Source organism: Leopardus geoffroyi, chromosome E2 (assembly GCF_018350155.1).
Source record: "Leopardus geoffroyi isolate Oge1 chromosome E2, O.geoffroyi_Oge1_pat1.0, whole genome shotgun sequence".
Lineage (NCBI taxonomy): Eukaryota > Metazoa > Chordata > Mammalia > Carnivora > Felidae > Leopardus > Leopardus geoffroyi.
Window position 1 is genome coordinate 51,824,701 of NC_059335.1, and position 14,590 is coordinate 51,839,290.

General features: G+C 48.8%; 1 protein-coding gene across 1 annotated transcript; it reads left to right on the forward strand.

Moving 5' to 3' along the window:
- The first annotated feature begins 1,468 nt into the window (after positions 1-1,468).
- Positions 1,469-14,164, forward strand: NUDT7 (nudix hydrolase 7). The gene is made up of 4 exons (XM_045439814.1): positions 1,469-1,576; positions 3,723-3,876; positions 7,081-7,239; positions 13,247-14,164. The coding sequence occupies exons 1-4, from the start codon at positions 1,542-1,544 to the stop codon at positions 13,613-13,615; spliced, it is 717 nt and encodes a 238-aa protein (XP_045295770.1). The 5' UTR covers positions 1,469-1,541; the 3' UTR covers positions 13,616-14,164.
- Positions 14,165-14,590: the final 426 nt, after the last annotated feature.

Here is a 14,590-nt window from a genome sequence, read left to right on the forward strand (position 1 = left end):
TCAAATCCTCAGGCGGTGATGTTCAGCCCTCCATTTCATTCTCGGAACCAGTCTCCCATCCCCTCTCCTACAGAGCTGAGAGAATACTGTGCATTGCTAGAGCTGAGAATCATGTTGATTATCACCCCCAATAGACCAGGAGGCTTTAGAGGTCAAGGGGCCCCATCTTAGACATGCCTAGCCCATAGTTGCTACACGGTGGGTATTGGATATTTACCTCCTCACTCACAGTCAGAGCCACATAATTCATAGTCACTTGCTTCTGGGAAGTGATGTCAAAATAAAAGAGCACAGAGGTCAGAACCGTCTGATCTTGAACTCTAGCTGTGTCACCTCACCAAGACCTTTTTTTAAATGTCCTAATCTGGAAAGTGAGGAAATAACTCTCTGTGGAGATAACTCTCTGTTGTGTGGTTGCTCAAAGGATTCAGTTCACACTAATGTGGGTGAAGGTGCCATTAACATTATCATTTGGATGCCAACAAGCTTTGAGTTTGGGCTCTCAGCCTTGCCAGGACTGGCAAGGTGAACATCTGAGTTCAGTGGTTTTAAAAGTCTTAAGAAGTATGGCTCAACTGTCCCACGACCGAGGGCCACACAGTGATATTTCATGGGCTCTAGACAATTTTGGTTTCACGGACCCCTTCCTGCTCAGTCGGTTAAGCGTCCGACTCCAGCTCAGGTCATGATCTCACAGTTCATGAGTTCAAGCCCTGCGTCAGGCTCTGGGCTGACAGCTCAGAGCCTGGAGGCTGCTTGGGGTTCTGTGTCTCCCTCTCTCTCTCCTCCTTACCCGTTCACACACACTCTCTCTCTCTCTCTCTCTCAAAAATAAATAAACATTAAAAAAACTAATTTTGAAGAAATTAAAACTGGAACATTTTTGTAAGCCCCCAAAGTCACCGTGTACCTCCTGGGCCGCCAGTCTTTGAAGTCTGATGTCTTACGAGTGTCAGCTCAAAGCAGGCTCCCTGCCACTCGCTCTTCTCCAGCCACTTCTGGGGTCTCTGTACAAACTTAGTCTTCTTCCTGGAACCCTGTCCCCTTATTTACTTTCCAAACACACCTTAGAGCAGTGGCTCTCTGAATATCCCACTCTCCTTACAGCCCGGATTGCTGGGCCTTACCCCCAGCTTCTGATGCAGGAGCTCTGGGGGGAACCCAAGAATCTACCGTAAGAGAGTCTACCATAAGAGACTCTTAAATACTGAGAACAAACTGAGGGTTGATGGGGGGTGAGGGAGAGAGGAAAGTGGGTGATGGGCGCTGAGGAAGGCACCTGTTGGGATGAGCTCTGGGTGTTGTATGGAAACCAATTTGACCATAAAATATACTTAATAAAAAAAAAAAAAAAAAGGATCTGGGCGGAAAGGGCTTTAGCGAGTCCCATTACGGCCTGGCCCTACGCCCCGCCCCACCTCGCCCCCTAAGGCCATAGGCCCCGCCTCTCTCCCCGCCCCAGGTCGCGGCTGCTCTGCGCATGCCCACTCGGCAGAGCGCTAGCTAGGAGTTGCGGGGGGAAAACAAACTTTGCCCCGGAGATGTCTCCAGCTCGTCCTTCCCCGGAGCCTGTCAGGTAAAGTCCCCCGGTCCCTGGCACTCCGAGCAGGGCCCGGCCGGCCCCGAGCGCGGCGGCTGGGCCGTTCGGCCGGGACTTTTCTTGCCGCGCCCATCTACCCACCTGCGGAGCCCGCGCTCGGTGCTCTCGCCTCCCGGGCCGCCCGCGGGGCCGCGGGGCCTCTGCACCCATGGACTCACACCCGGCCCCGCAGGGTCGCACCCCTTTCTCCTGCCCACCCGCCTTTCCTCTTCAGCTTAGGGCTTCTCCGGAGTTCCATCCCAGAAACCAGGAGCCCGCACCAGGCAGCTCCGGGTTCAAGGCCGCGGTGGCCACCTCCAGGGTCTGGCAGTTACCTAACCTCTCTGAGCCTGGGCGGGACCCAGTCCTAACCTCGCCCGGGATGTTGTGAGGACAGAAACAGAAAAGCGTGGAATGCGTGGGACGAGCCCTTGCTCAGAACCGGGTGGCTGCTACGGTGGTGTTTTTTTGGTGGTTATTCCAGCCAGCCCCTAATGTGGACACACACGTTTTTGCAGTTTTGCTTCTGCTGGTCCCTCTGATCGGTTCTGGGGCCTCTTAAAAAGCCACAGTCGGTGGGTCCAGTGCACACTCTGGCGGGCCAGTTTTCTGGACGTGGGCCTGTGTGCATGGGGTACACCCAGGAGCCCCCTCCACTGCCCGCTTGCTGTGGTTCTGAAAGGCCTTTGGTCGTTTTTGAAATCCACTGCTGGCACCCAGCCAGCTTTTGTGAGCATCCAGCCATGAAGAAGAGGCAAAAAAAAAAAAAAAAAAAAGCAAACACCTTCCCCAAACAACTTGCCCACCTAATGCCGGAGACATTTATGACAGCAGTCACGACGTGTTTACAGATACCTTCAAGCAGGTCACAGATGAGGAAAGCAAGGCCTGGAGAGGTCCTTCCAAAACACTTTACAAGCAGTTCTGCCCCCCCTTAAATATCTGACTTCGCCCACTCTGCAAAATTGCCTTTCCCAGAGGAAAATTAAAACCAAACTGTTAGTTTCTAGGGCCGCCGTAACAAAGTATCACAAACTTGATGGCTTAAAACAACAGAAATTCATTCGGCCATAGTTCTGAAGCCCGGACGTCTGAATTTCCTGCCTGTTGCAGCTTCCGATGGATGTTGATGTTCCTTGGCTTGTGGCCACATCACTCTAATCTCTGCCTCTGTCTTCACATTGGCTTCTTCTGTGTGTGTGTGTGTGTGTGTGTGTTTCTATGTCCTCTCTTCTTATGAGTATGCCAATCATTGGATGTAGGGCCCACCCTACATCCGGGATGATTTCATCTTAAGACTCGTGATTCCACCTGCAAAGACACTACTTGCAAATAAAGTTGCATTCTGAGCCTTCTGGGTGACATGAATTTGGGGGGACACTATTTAAGCTACTACACAAACCAGCAACAAACTACACCAGTCAAAAAGACCAGAACATTCAAAGTCATGATTTCGGGGCACCAAATGTGGCTACAAATCCAAATACTTGCATATTGTCAGGTAATGGCTCTCAAAGGGGGTTCCTCTGGTCCACAGCATCAGCATCCTGGTTGCTTGGGAGTTGGATACTAAGTTCCAGGCCCCACCCCAAATTTACCGAGTCACGCTTTAGGGGTGGGCCTAGCAATCTGTGTTGTAACACGGTGTATCTGTTGTCACTAGATTTTTGGGACCTTTAAGGCAATTGAAGACATAAGGGTTTTTAACCCTTTTTGAAAAACTTTATAAGGCAATTGAAGACATAAGGGTTTGATAACATAAGGATCAGGCTAAGAGAGTTCTAACTTAACGACCTGTTTACCAAACCTGTCTTACTGGAGTATTATCAAGGATTGCAACATTTAACTGTTGCAGTTTTGAAAGAATCTTTTACCATAATTTCTACTTAATTTCCAAAGTGAAACCATGTACTAAACTGTATTCTTAGCCTTTTTTTTTTTTTTTTTTTTTTTTGCTCATTTTATCTTGCCAACAGTCATGCAATTGGGGTGCGAGTATTATTCCTGCCATGTTATCGACAAATACAGTGAGAGTTAGCCCGGGTAAGCTCGGAGATGCACAACACAACAGAAACATGGGCAGGACTGGGAGCTTTTTCCCACAACTCTGGTTACTGAAGTGTTTTGTTTGTTTCCGTTTCAGAAACAGTCTGATAGATGATGCGAAGGCCCGCTTAAAAGAGCATGATGCCGGGACGAGATATTCTCATTTGTCGTATCACAAATACTCCGTCCTTTTACCGTTGCTGGTGAAAGAAGGAAAACTCCATTTGTTGTTTACCCTCCGGTCGGAGAAGGTAGGTGACAGAAAGGTCCCTGCCATTAAAGTTCCAGGACCTTCGAAAACCCCACCAAAATCGGTCACGTGCACGCGTTTTGAGGCCACGGATTCTCAAATGGACTTTGAAGATTGTGATGTTCAGGGGGACAAGAAGCCGCAGGGTAGCATGGCAGTTTTTGGAGAAGTTTTAGAAAGAAAAATACGTAGTTAGCAAGTGGTTTGAACTATTTTTAGGTCAGGGTTTCTTAACCTTAGCTGTATTGGTTGGCATCCGGGCTGGGTAATTCTTTGTTGTAGGAGGTCTTCTGTGCATTGCGAGATGTTTAGCATCATCCCTGGGTTTTACCCGCTAGGTGCCAGTAATACACACACACACACACACACACACACACCCTTTTGTGACAACCACAGGTGTCTCCAGACGTCCCTGCCCTGGCAGGGTTGAGGGCCACAACTGCCACTGCCACTAGAAAATTCTCGAACACAGAAATGAACAGCCAGGGCCCTGAAGCTGGCTGCCCGCATTTGAACGCAGGCTCTCTCCTGGCCAGCTGTGTGTCTTTGGTCTAGTTACTTACCCTCTCTGTGCTACAGTCTCTTTACTTGCAAAATGAGGACAAACCACTAGTACTTGCTTTGTGGGGCTACCCACGAAGGATTTCCCAGGGAAACAAACACAGAGCACCGAAACCCACCTCTTACTTGGCAAGGACTTGGTAAGTTTCAGCCGCCACCATTGTTACTGTTAGCACACGCGGCCTGGGCTTTTAAGATAAACTGTTGTACTTTAAAGAGGTGTTGGGCTGAGAATGGAGTTTCCATGGGTACACCCCTTGGATACAGTCATTCTCCTTTGCTGTTGGGGTACTTCTTTTTTTTTTTGTTTTTTAACGTTTATTTATTATTGAGAGACAGAGAGAGACAGAGCATGAGCGTGTGGGGGGGGGGGTGGGGGCGGTGCGGGCAGAGAGAGGAGGAGACACAGAATCGGAAACGGGCTCCAGGCTCTGAGCCATCAGCCCAGAGCCTGACGCGGGGCTCGAACTCACGGACCGTGAGATCGTGACCTGGCTGAAGTCGGACGCTTAACCGACTGTGCCACCCAGGCGCCCCTTCTTTTGCTTTTTAAAAAGCTTGCTCAAATAGGACTTTCAACTCTGGAATGCTGCAGAATTGATAATGGCATCTGGCTTGTTCTTACACAGATATATTGGCCCTGGTGCTAAAAATGCCAATAGGACCTTTTGATTTAGGTTCTAAACATCATGAACTGACCTTGCAAGTTGATGTTAACAAATATTTCACGTGGGCCAGGCCCTGTGCCATGACATTCAGCCGCTAGCTCCTGTGACTGGCCCTGGGACCTTGGGAGGTACCTGACCCTGGGAGGTCTGTGGAGGACGTTCCCTCCCCCCACCCCCCACCCCCATGGTGCCCTGTTGAGAAGAGGCCCACCCGGGACTCTTGCTGACCCTAAGGCCTCCTCGACAGTTGAGTAGAGAGAGGATGGTGGGCACTGGGCGGGAGTGAGTGTCCACGAAGTTGAGGTCACATTTGCTGAGGAGTTTGGTCCTGCACGAGGGGATGTGCTTCCCCACCTCTGGCCAAGATAAGAGAGAACCCATAACAAGACAGAGACAAGAGAAAGGGAGGATGCTACAAACGGAGCCACAGTTCTGAAGTCAGGAAGGCATGGGATCAAGGATGGAGGTGAAAGGGGCAGTGCAGGGAGAAGAGACTCCTGTCCCTTCATGTGCACGTGCAGAGGGACACAGAGGCACCCCCACTTGTCACCGCTAATGGCTCAGGTGGCCACAGTTCCTGTGTTTTAGTAAGCCCTTAATTAATGCTGGTATGCTGGTTAAGAGCCGGGATGGAGAAGTAAACATTCCACTGCGTACCTTGCGTGACCCTGGTCGTGTTATTTCACCTCTTTGAGCTTAATTCCCTTGCCAAAAAGTGGAAGTGATAATAGAATAGTAGCTTATATATCCACAAATGGATGGAGAGATAACTTGTGGGAGCACCTGGGTGGCCTGGTTAGTTGAGCATCCGACTCTCAGTTTTGGCTCAGGTCATGATCCCAGGGTCATGGGATCAAGCCCCACGTCAGGCTCCATGCTGAGTGTGGACCCTGCTTAAGAGTGTCTCTCTCTCTCTCTCCCTCCCTCTCTCTCTCTCTCTCTCTCTTCCCCCCCTCCCTCCCTCTCCCTCTCCCCCCTCCCTCTGCCCCTGTCTCCCACTTGTGCTCTCTCTCTAAAATAAAAAAAAAAACATTTTGGAAAAGATAACAAATTGTGATATATACATACAGTGGAATACCGTTCTGTCATGAAAAGGAAAAAGTACTGATATGCCGTGGTACAACACAGAAGAGCGTGAAAACCTCACTCCAGTGTAATGTATATATAATTGTTGAATCACGATACTGTACACCTGCCACTAATTTAATATTATATGTCAACTATACTTCAGTTGAAAACTTAAAGATTAAAAAAATTTTAAAACATTATGCTAAGTCAAAGAAACCAGACACGAAAGGTCACATGTCATATGATTGCATGTATATGAAATAACCTGGGGTAGGTAAATCCCTAGAGACAGAAAGGAGTGGCGGGGTAGGGAGGGGTGGGGAGCAGCTGCTTAGTGAGTACAGGGTCTCCCTCTGGGATGAAAATATTCCGGAACCAGATAGTGGCAGTGCTCACACCCCACTGTGAATGTATTAGATGTCACTGAATGGTTCGCTTTAAAATGGTTCATTTCATGTTATGTGAATTTCATCTCAATTAAAAAAAAAAATGCTTAAAAAAAAACCCAACAGCCTGTGGAGCCGATCTGAGGGCTCCTGTGAAGCAACATGCCCAGTGCATGGTGGGACTCAGTAAAGCTTATCTGCTGATCACAATGCCCTTTTTATCACCCCTCCCGCTTTTCTTCCCCCGTCCATGTAAATCTGTATCTTCTGGGCAGATACAGATTTTTCTGAGAACGGTGACAAGTAAAGGGAGTTCGCAGAGTTCATGTTTTAAAAGGATTCAAGTAAAAACTTTTTTTTTTTTTTTTTTTTTTTTTTTGTGGTGGGGCAGTCTTCTTTCCGCTTACTCCCACCAGGGTGGTGGGACTGGTCTGTGACCCAAGTTCGGTAAATCCTTGCTGAGTGAGTGAACGGTGCCTGAGTGGGAATCCCGCATTGCGACTCTGCCCTTTCAATTCCCAGCTACGCAGGTCTCCTGGAGAAGTTTGCTTTCCTGGAGGCAAGTGTGAACCCACAGATGTGGATGATGTGGCCACGGCTGTCCGGGAAGCCCAGGAGGAAGTGGGGCTGTGCCCCCATCAGGTGGAGGTCGTCTGCCGCCTGGTGCCGTATCTGCTTGAGGTCAGTGTCGGGGTGGATCTGGGTGGCTCGGACTCCCAGCACCCAGCAGATCCACTGTCTCAGCATTCCACGCGTGGCCAACCGTGACCCTCGACAGCGCCTCACACAGAGTCAAGAGCCTGGTTCTCATGCGGACTTTGCCCCTCGTGAACTCAGTGGCCTTGGGCAAAGCTCCGTTGCCCATCTGGGCTGCTCTTTGGCCATCCAGAAATGAACGGGTCGAACTGCATCAGTGGGTCTCAAAACGGTTTCTGTGGAACCCTGTTCACAGAACAGAGTTCTTTCCTTAGCATTCGGTTTCCATTTACTTTGCACCGGTCAGCATTTCTTTTGAGAATTCTGTTGAAAAACCACCACACATGTGAGCATGCTATATACCAAATTTTCACCCCTTGGAGGCCACCAGTGCATCACCTTTGTCCTAAATATGCTCAGTTTTATTATTTTTTTACTTTTTTTTTTTAATTATTAAGTTTATTTATTTTTTTTTTTAATTTTTTTTTTTTTTTTCAGCGTTTGTTTATTTTTGGGACAGAGAGAGACAGAGCATGAACGGGGGAGGGGCAGAGAGAGAGGGAGACACAGAATCGGAAACAGGCTCCAGGCTCTGAGCCATCAGCCCAGAGCCCGACGCGGGGCTCGAACTCCCGGACCACGAGATCGTGACCTGGCTGAAGTCGGACGCTTAACCGACTGCGCCACCCAGGCGCCCCTTAAGTTTATTTATTTTGAGACAGAGTGCAAATGGGGTGGGGCAGAGAGAGAGGGGGAGAGGGAGAGAGAGAGAGAGAGACCGACCCAGACTCTGAAGCAGGCTCCAGGCCCCAGTCTGTCAGCGCAGAGCCCGATGTGGGGCTCGAACCCACAAGCTGTGAGATCATGATCTGAGCCGAAGTCAGATGCTAAACCAATTGAGCGACCCAGGCACCCCTAAATATACTCATTTTGATACATACCATGGAATCAGGCTTCTTTTCCATATATTCATTGAGTAGTACCCTGAGATCGCCAGGCAAGCTGTTCAAAAACTATTAGTCTTTGTGACTACATTTCTGTACGAGTCAGGATTTCTTGAATAGTATACACCAAAAACCCATAAATGCAGCAAAATGAATTCTGGAGCTGATCTAGCCTGATCTTATTTCATATGAACTTACGACTATTTACTAATTGACTTTAGAAGGAGTAAACGTAAATTTGTATTTGGATACCAGCATTATTTTAAAGTTTATTTATTTTTGAGACAGAGAGAGACAGAGCATGAACAGGGAAGGGGCAGAGAGAGAGGGAGACACAGAATCTGAAACAGGCTGTAGGCTCTGAGCGGTCAGCATAGAGCCCGACGCGCGGCTCGAACTCACGGGCCGTGAAATCACGACCTGAGTCGAAGTCGGACACTTAACCGACCAAGCCACCCAGGCGCCCCGATACCAGCATTGTTTTATCGCTTTAAAATTTTGAACGTAAACTTGCAATGTCAGAATAGTTGCAGATTTACAGAAAAGTTGCAAAGATACTATGAAGAGTCCTCATAATCCCGCCCCCACTTCATCTCATTGTTAACATCTTGCATCCCTGATGTTTATTTGTCACAACTAAGAAAGCAACGTTATTACATTGCTGTTACCTAAATTCCACATTTTATTTGCCTTTTACCAATTTTTCCACTAATGTCCTCCTTTTCTGCCCTGGATCTCATCTGGGACATCATATTGTATTTGCTTGTCATGTCTCCTTAGTCTCTGCTCTGTGACAAGTTCTCAGACTTTCCTTATTCTCATGACCTTGACAGTTTTTTTGTTTTTTTTTAATATTTACTTTTGAGAGAGAGAGAGACAGAGTGTGAGTGAGGGAGGGGCAGAGAGAGAGGGAGACAGGATTCCAAGCAGGCTCCAGGCTCTGAGTCATCAGCACAGAGCCCGATGCAGGGCTCAAACTCACAGACTGTGAAATTGTGACCTGAGCTGAAGTCCGACGCTTAACCCACTGAGCCACCCAGGTGCCCCGATCTTGACACTTTCGAGGTGCACTGGTCAAGTATGTTGTAGAATGCTTCTCCATTTGGATTTATCTGATATTTTCCTCGTGGGTAGGCTGAGGTTATGGGCTTGGGGGAAGAATTCCACAAAGGCAGTGTGCTCCAACCAGGTATCGGAGGTAGGTGTGAGCTGTATGTTTTATACATTGGGCATTCAGGTAAATTTTTATTTCGGGAGGAGAGTCCCACTGATGCATGCAAATCAGAACACCCGTGGGTTAGACCATTCTTTATGTTCCATTTGGCCTCAAGTCTTAATGGTACAGCGTTGTCACAATTAATGATGCTGAGACATCTATCTTAATCTGGCCCATTTGAGAAACAGAAAGGTCACCACTCGGGGGAGATTGAGTTGAGAAGAAGCTAATGGCCTCTCAAATAAATGCTTCCTAACTAAGAGGGGAAAATGTGGGATTAGGACAAGAAATGTGTCAATTACTTAATTACTTTCTAGGCAGCTCTGTTCTCTCTACGGGGAACCCTTTCCACTTGGCATCTGCAAAATCCTCCAGCGTATTTTGGGGATTTATATTAAAACTCTATTGCCAGATCGAACCGTAATGGTTAAAAGTTGCCCCAGTGAGAGGAACTCCATTTCCAAGGTGCCCGGGAACTACCGAGTTCTGCCCGAAGCGGTGGAATACAACAGTGTTCACAGGAGTGTGTTGGGTCTCAGGAGATTTCTGTGGGCCAGACGCTCCTGGGGCCGGATGTTTCTACAATGACCTGACCAGCTCTTGATATAATAATGCCAGTCACATGATCAAGAAATGAGGAGGAACACAGGGCTTTCTGGAAGGGTGTACTGTCTTTGGAAGTGCTGGCGAGGATTGCTTTGTTCTTTGAGCCTTGCAGTTCTTTTAAATGTAGCACAAAAATGCCATGTGTTAAACACTTAGAAGCATAATCTAATTCAGTGCCTCCTACCTAGGGGCGATCTCCTCCCCCACGGAATGTGGCAATGTCTGGAGATGTTTCTGGGTGTCAGAGCTAGAGCGGGTGCTGTTGGCTTTTTCCCACCCCTGCACTAACCGCCCCCCCGCCCCCCCCCGCCAAGGCAGGCTGTGGCCCTCTGAGCCCACCCCAGTGGTCTTTTCGTCATATGTGTGTGTACTTCTCTTTGCAAAAGTCTCAGGAGACATTTCTTCTTTTTCTCTGTCTGTGGCCCTTACGTTTCCGTTCACTCCTTCACTTTGCCATCTCTGCAGCTTCAACTCCTGTAAACGTTTCGGTGCATTCCAGTGGCATGTCCCTTCCTGGGCATGTTTCTAAGAGCATGTGGCTTGGGACGACTGGGTGGCTCAGTCAGATGTCTGATTTCACCTCAGTTCACCATCTTGCAGTCTGTGAGTTTGAGCCCTGCATCGGGCTCTGTGCTGACAGCTCAGAGCTTGGAGCCTGCTTCGGGTTCTGTGTCTCCCTCTCTCTGCCCCTCTCCCGCTCATGCTATGTCTCTCTCTTTCTCTCTCAAAAATAAATAAACATTGGGGCGCCTGGGTGGCTCAGTAGGTTAAGCGTCCGACTTCGACTCAGGTCATGATCTCACAGCCCGTGAGTTCGAGCCGCGCGTCGGGCTCTGTGGTGACAGCTCAGAGCTTGGAGCCTGCTTCAGATTCTGTGTCTCCCTCTCTCTCTGCCCCTCCCCTGCTCATGCTCTGTCTCTGTCTGTCTCAAAAATAAATAAAAACATTAAAAAAAAATTTTTTTTTAAATAAATAAACATTAAAAAAAAGAGCATGTGGTTTGCTCCAGAGACCCAGAAGCATGCCGTTCCCCTTTCCCACAGCCTAAGCCAGTCTCCACGGGATTCCAGCCCAGCAGGTGGCCGAAATTCAGTCTTTTCTTGGTCCTAGAACGTCCGCCATGCACCCGCCACCTTTCTTCCTTCCAAGATGGACACCCGTGTCTAGGAACTGGGTGTCCAAAGATGCTGCTTCATTTACTGATTTCCAAAGTCTCTCACTTTTCTAAACTTGAACCACATTGAACGTGCCTGACTTCCCTTCTGAATCATTCAGTCTCAAACCGTTATCTCCCTTCGTGGCTTTGATATTTTTCCCCACCAATTTCCTCACACTTGGACACGCCGGTCCAGGGGCTAGCACTGGCCTCGCTAAGTTGCTCGTTCACACCCGTGCCTGTAACGGTTTGGCCCTTAGAGTAAGGATGCATTTGTGTCCCTAGCTTAGCCCTCAGCAAGAGCTTAAGTCCGAGCTGCTGCTGAGAACTCTCCAGAGCGTGTGTAAGCCACGTGCAAGGCTGGTGCGCCACTCGGAGATAGGGTAACATTTGTGTCTTCACCGAACATAAGTGCTCTGCTCTACAGCGTGGGCAGCAGGCCAGGTGAATCCTCATTCCTGCCAAGTATTAGCCGGCTTTGACTTTGAGCAGGTTTCCTCAGGTCTCTGATTTCCATTGTTAAAGCTTCCTCAAGGTCAGGCTGTCGTGAAGAAGCAGGGAGAGGGTGCTGCAGATGAGACCAGGGCCCCTGAGGCTGCGGTCACGGCATGGTGACAGCAACCACAGATGCGCCCTGGACGAACACTCCGGGTTCTTCCAGACCCTTTCTTATCCCTCTTACTGTATGTCTGAAAGCTCACACCCGCAGCTTGCCACCTTCCCCTGCTCACAGAGAGCCTGGAGGGCCCGAGAATTCACGCTGCCAGGCGCCCCTTCGCCGGCGACCGTGCTGAGGGTCGTCAGAGTCCAGCTGCGACGTGAACGGCCGCAGCCGCCCTTGCCCGGGTTCCTCCCTGCCTCACGCACCTCCTGGGAGCTCCTCCTTCAGAAATCACTTGTATCTGAACGTGTCATGTCTCAGAGCACTTCTGGGGGGCCCGTGGCCCGAGAGGCTGAGCATCCACTCGGGGCCAGGTGGTGGTTACTGCTTCGGCCCTGGGGCCACTTCTGACCCCAGATTTTCCTCCCAAAGGACGGTGAAGGCCTGTGCTGCCACCTTCCCCTCCTGGTCCGCACAGTTGACTTTCACCATGAATTCCGTTAATGGTCTGAGTCATCACCGCTCTGAAACATGTTTCAGCTCTCGCTCCCCTGAGAAATTTTCCACAGGCCTGTTTTTCCTGGTGTCCTGGGTCGGTCTCCCAGTGTACCCCTGGCTTCTCCCGGCCGCTTTCTCTCGGGACGCCCCCCAAGAGCTCTAGACTTCTCTCGCTTTCCATTTCAAGGGTACGCAGCTCTTCTCTTCTTATGCAGCTCCTACCTGAACCCGGGCCTTACCCTCCAGGTTCCCGGTGGGGCCTTTCACTTCACAATACTTCGCATTCCTTTGCAAGCAGTTGTGGTTATAAATAGAAATCCCCCCTCCCATACATAGACATCTATGTTATGTAAACTGGTTCATATGTAATAAGTATAATTCCCCATAGTTTGGTCTATGCCATAGTTGATATGTCACTGGACTTGTGTATTGATCAGATGGGCACGTCCTTGTCTGTACTGATGGGGACAGGTAGTGTCTATCACATTCATTTTAAGGACCGAGAGTATCCCCTTACACAGATACCCTCCTAACTGACCTACGCTGCACGTCTGTCAGCGGATGAGTGGAAACTTCAGAGCCTGGGGCTAGTGCAGATAATGCCTCAGTCTTGTATCTTGACTCACTGGTAGGACTTTATCATACAGATACGTTTGCGCAAATGCGCTTGTGAGGTCAAAGGGACCATGTTTTTATAGTGTCGCCAGGCTGCCCTTGCCAAAGATGATGCCGGTATGTTCACAAAAGAACATTTTCAGAGTTGTTTCACAGATACTGCCCACGTATGTCCCCCCATTTCACGGGGAGCATAAAGTTCATGTCTGGAGCAAATTCCCCCTCCGTCCCTACCCACCTTATGTGATTGGCCGCTCTGGACTGTTCTCTTATTTTCCTAGACGTGGCAGGATTTTAGCATCTGAAACAATTCCCTCTTCACTTCTTAATTCGTGTGTTTTGTTTTCCGCTTTCAGAGAGATACGCTGATAACCCCCGTTGTAGGATTTATAGACCACACGTTCCAGGCCCAGCCCAATCCCGATGAGGTGAAGAAGGTGTTCCTGGTGCCTCTGGAATATTTCCTGCATCCACAGGTCTACCACCAGAGTCGCATGACACTTTCTGGCCATGATGTTGTTGTTCACTGCTTTGAGTACAGACACCCTGAAGATGACGTCACCTACCAGATCAAGGGAATAACGGCGAAACTTGCCCTGTTCGTTGCCTTAATTATTTTGGGGAAAAAACCCACCTTCGACGTTGAATTTAATCTCAGCGATCTAATGTCATCCTCTGAAGAGATCTTCCTGAAGCGGCATAAACGTGCGACAAGCAAGTTATGATTTGTGAGACGAACATGCAAATAACTAAGAGGATTTGGTGTGTGCTTATCCACAAGTACAACAATAACGCCAGCCGTCGGAAATGGACGGGCGCGAGTATCGTTCCCACAGTATGAAGGTAAAAGACACCTTGCCTTTTTCCCACTTGCCCTCTATCACCCGAAAGAGCAAAACGTCTTTCAAAAGTGGAAAAATGTGAGGGGCGCCTGGGGGCTCAGTCGGTGAAGCATCCAACTTCAGCTCAGGTCATGATCTCGCGGTCTGTGAGTTCGAGCCCCACGTCAGGCTCTGTGCTGACGGCTCAGAGCCTGGAGCCTGCTTTGGATTCTGTCTCCCTCTCTCTGCTCCTCCCCAGCTTGTGCTCACACACACTGTCTCTCTCTCTCAAAAATAAATACACATTAAAAAAATTTTTTTTTAAAAAGTGGAAAAATGTGTTTTTAGTGTTGTGTAATTTCACCCACAGTTTGTTAATAATACATTTTTTAATACTTGTAAGAAAAAGTATCTGGCATATAGTGGGTACTTAATAAATATTTGTTGACTATATGACCCTGTGGCATTGATCTTATTCTTAGGAGGTAATATATTCCTTTCTGTCTGTTGTTACATGTGACTAGAAACTTCAAACCACCTGTCAGAATCTAGTCACCTTCTCCTCGCTGGCAGCAGAGTTGAAGCTGAGCTCTGAGCTTCCCAGGAAGAAACAGCATTACCCAGGACCCCTTGTAGTTAAATGTGGCTCCGGAACTTAACCTGGGCCAACAGGATGTGAGTGAAGGTTGACCTTGCAGGCCATCTCCAATTAAAAAAAATTTTTTTTAACGTTTATTTATTTTTGAGAGACAAGGAGATATAGAGTGTGAGCAGGAAAGGAGCAGAGAGAGAAGGAGACGCAGAATCCGAAGCAGGCTCCAGGTTCTGAGCTGTCAGCACAGAGGCCGATGCGGGGCTCGAACTCATGAACCGTGAGAT

What these genes read in the sequence shown, in the direction of transcription:
- NUDT7 (XM_045439814.1), top strand. Translation starts at nt 1,542, where the DNA reads ATGTCTCCAGCTCGTCCTTCCCCGGAGCCTGTCAG. An exon ending in CCTTCCCCGGAGCCTGTCAG is followed by an intron (nt 1,577 to 3,722) that starts GTAAAGTCCCCC and finishes TTTCCGTTTCAG; the next exon opens with AAACAGTCTGATAGATGATG. An exon ending in TTACCCTCCGGTCGGAGAAG is followed by an intron (nt 3,877 to 7,080) that starts GTAGGTGACAGA and finishes TTCAATTCCCAG; the next exon opens with CTACGCAGGTCTCCTGGAGA.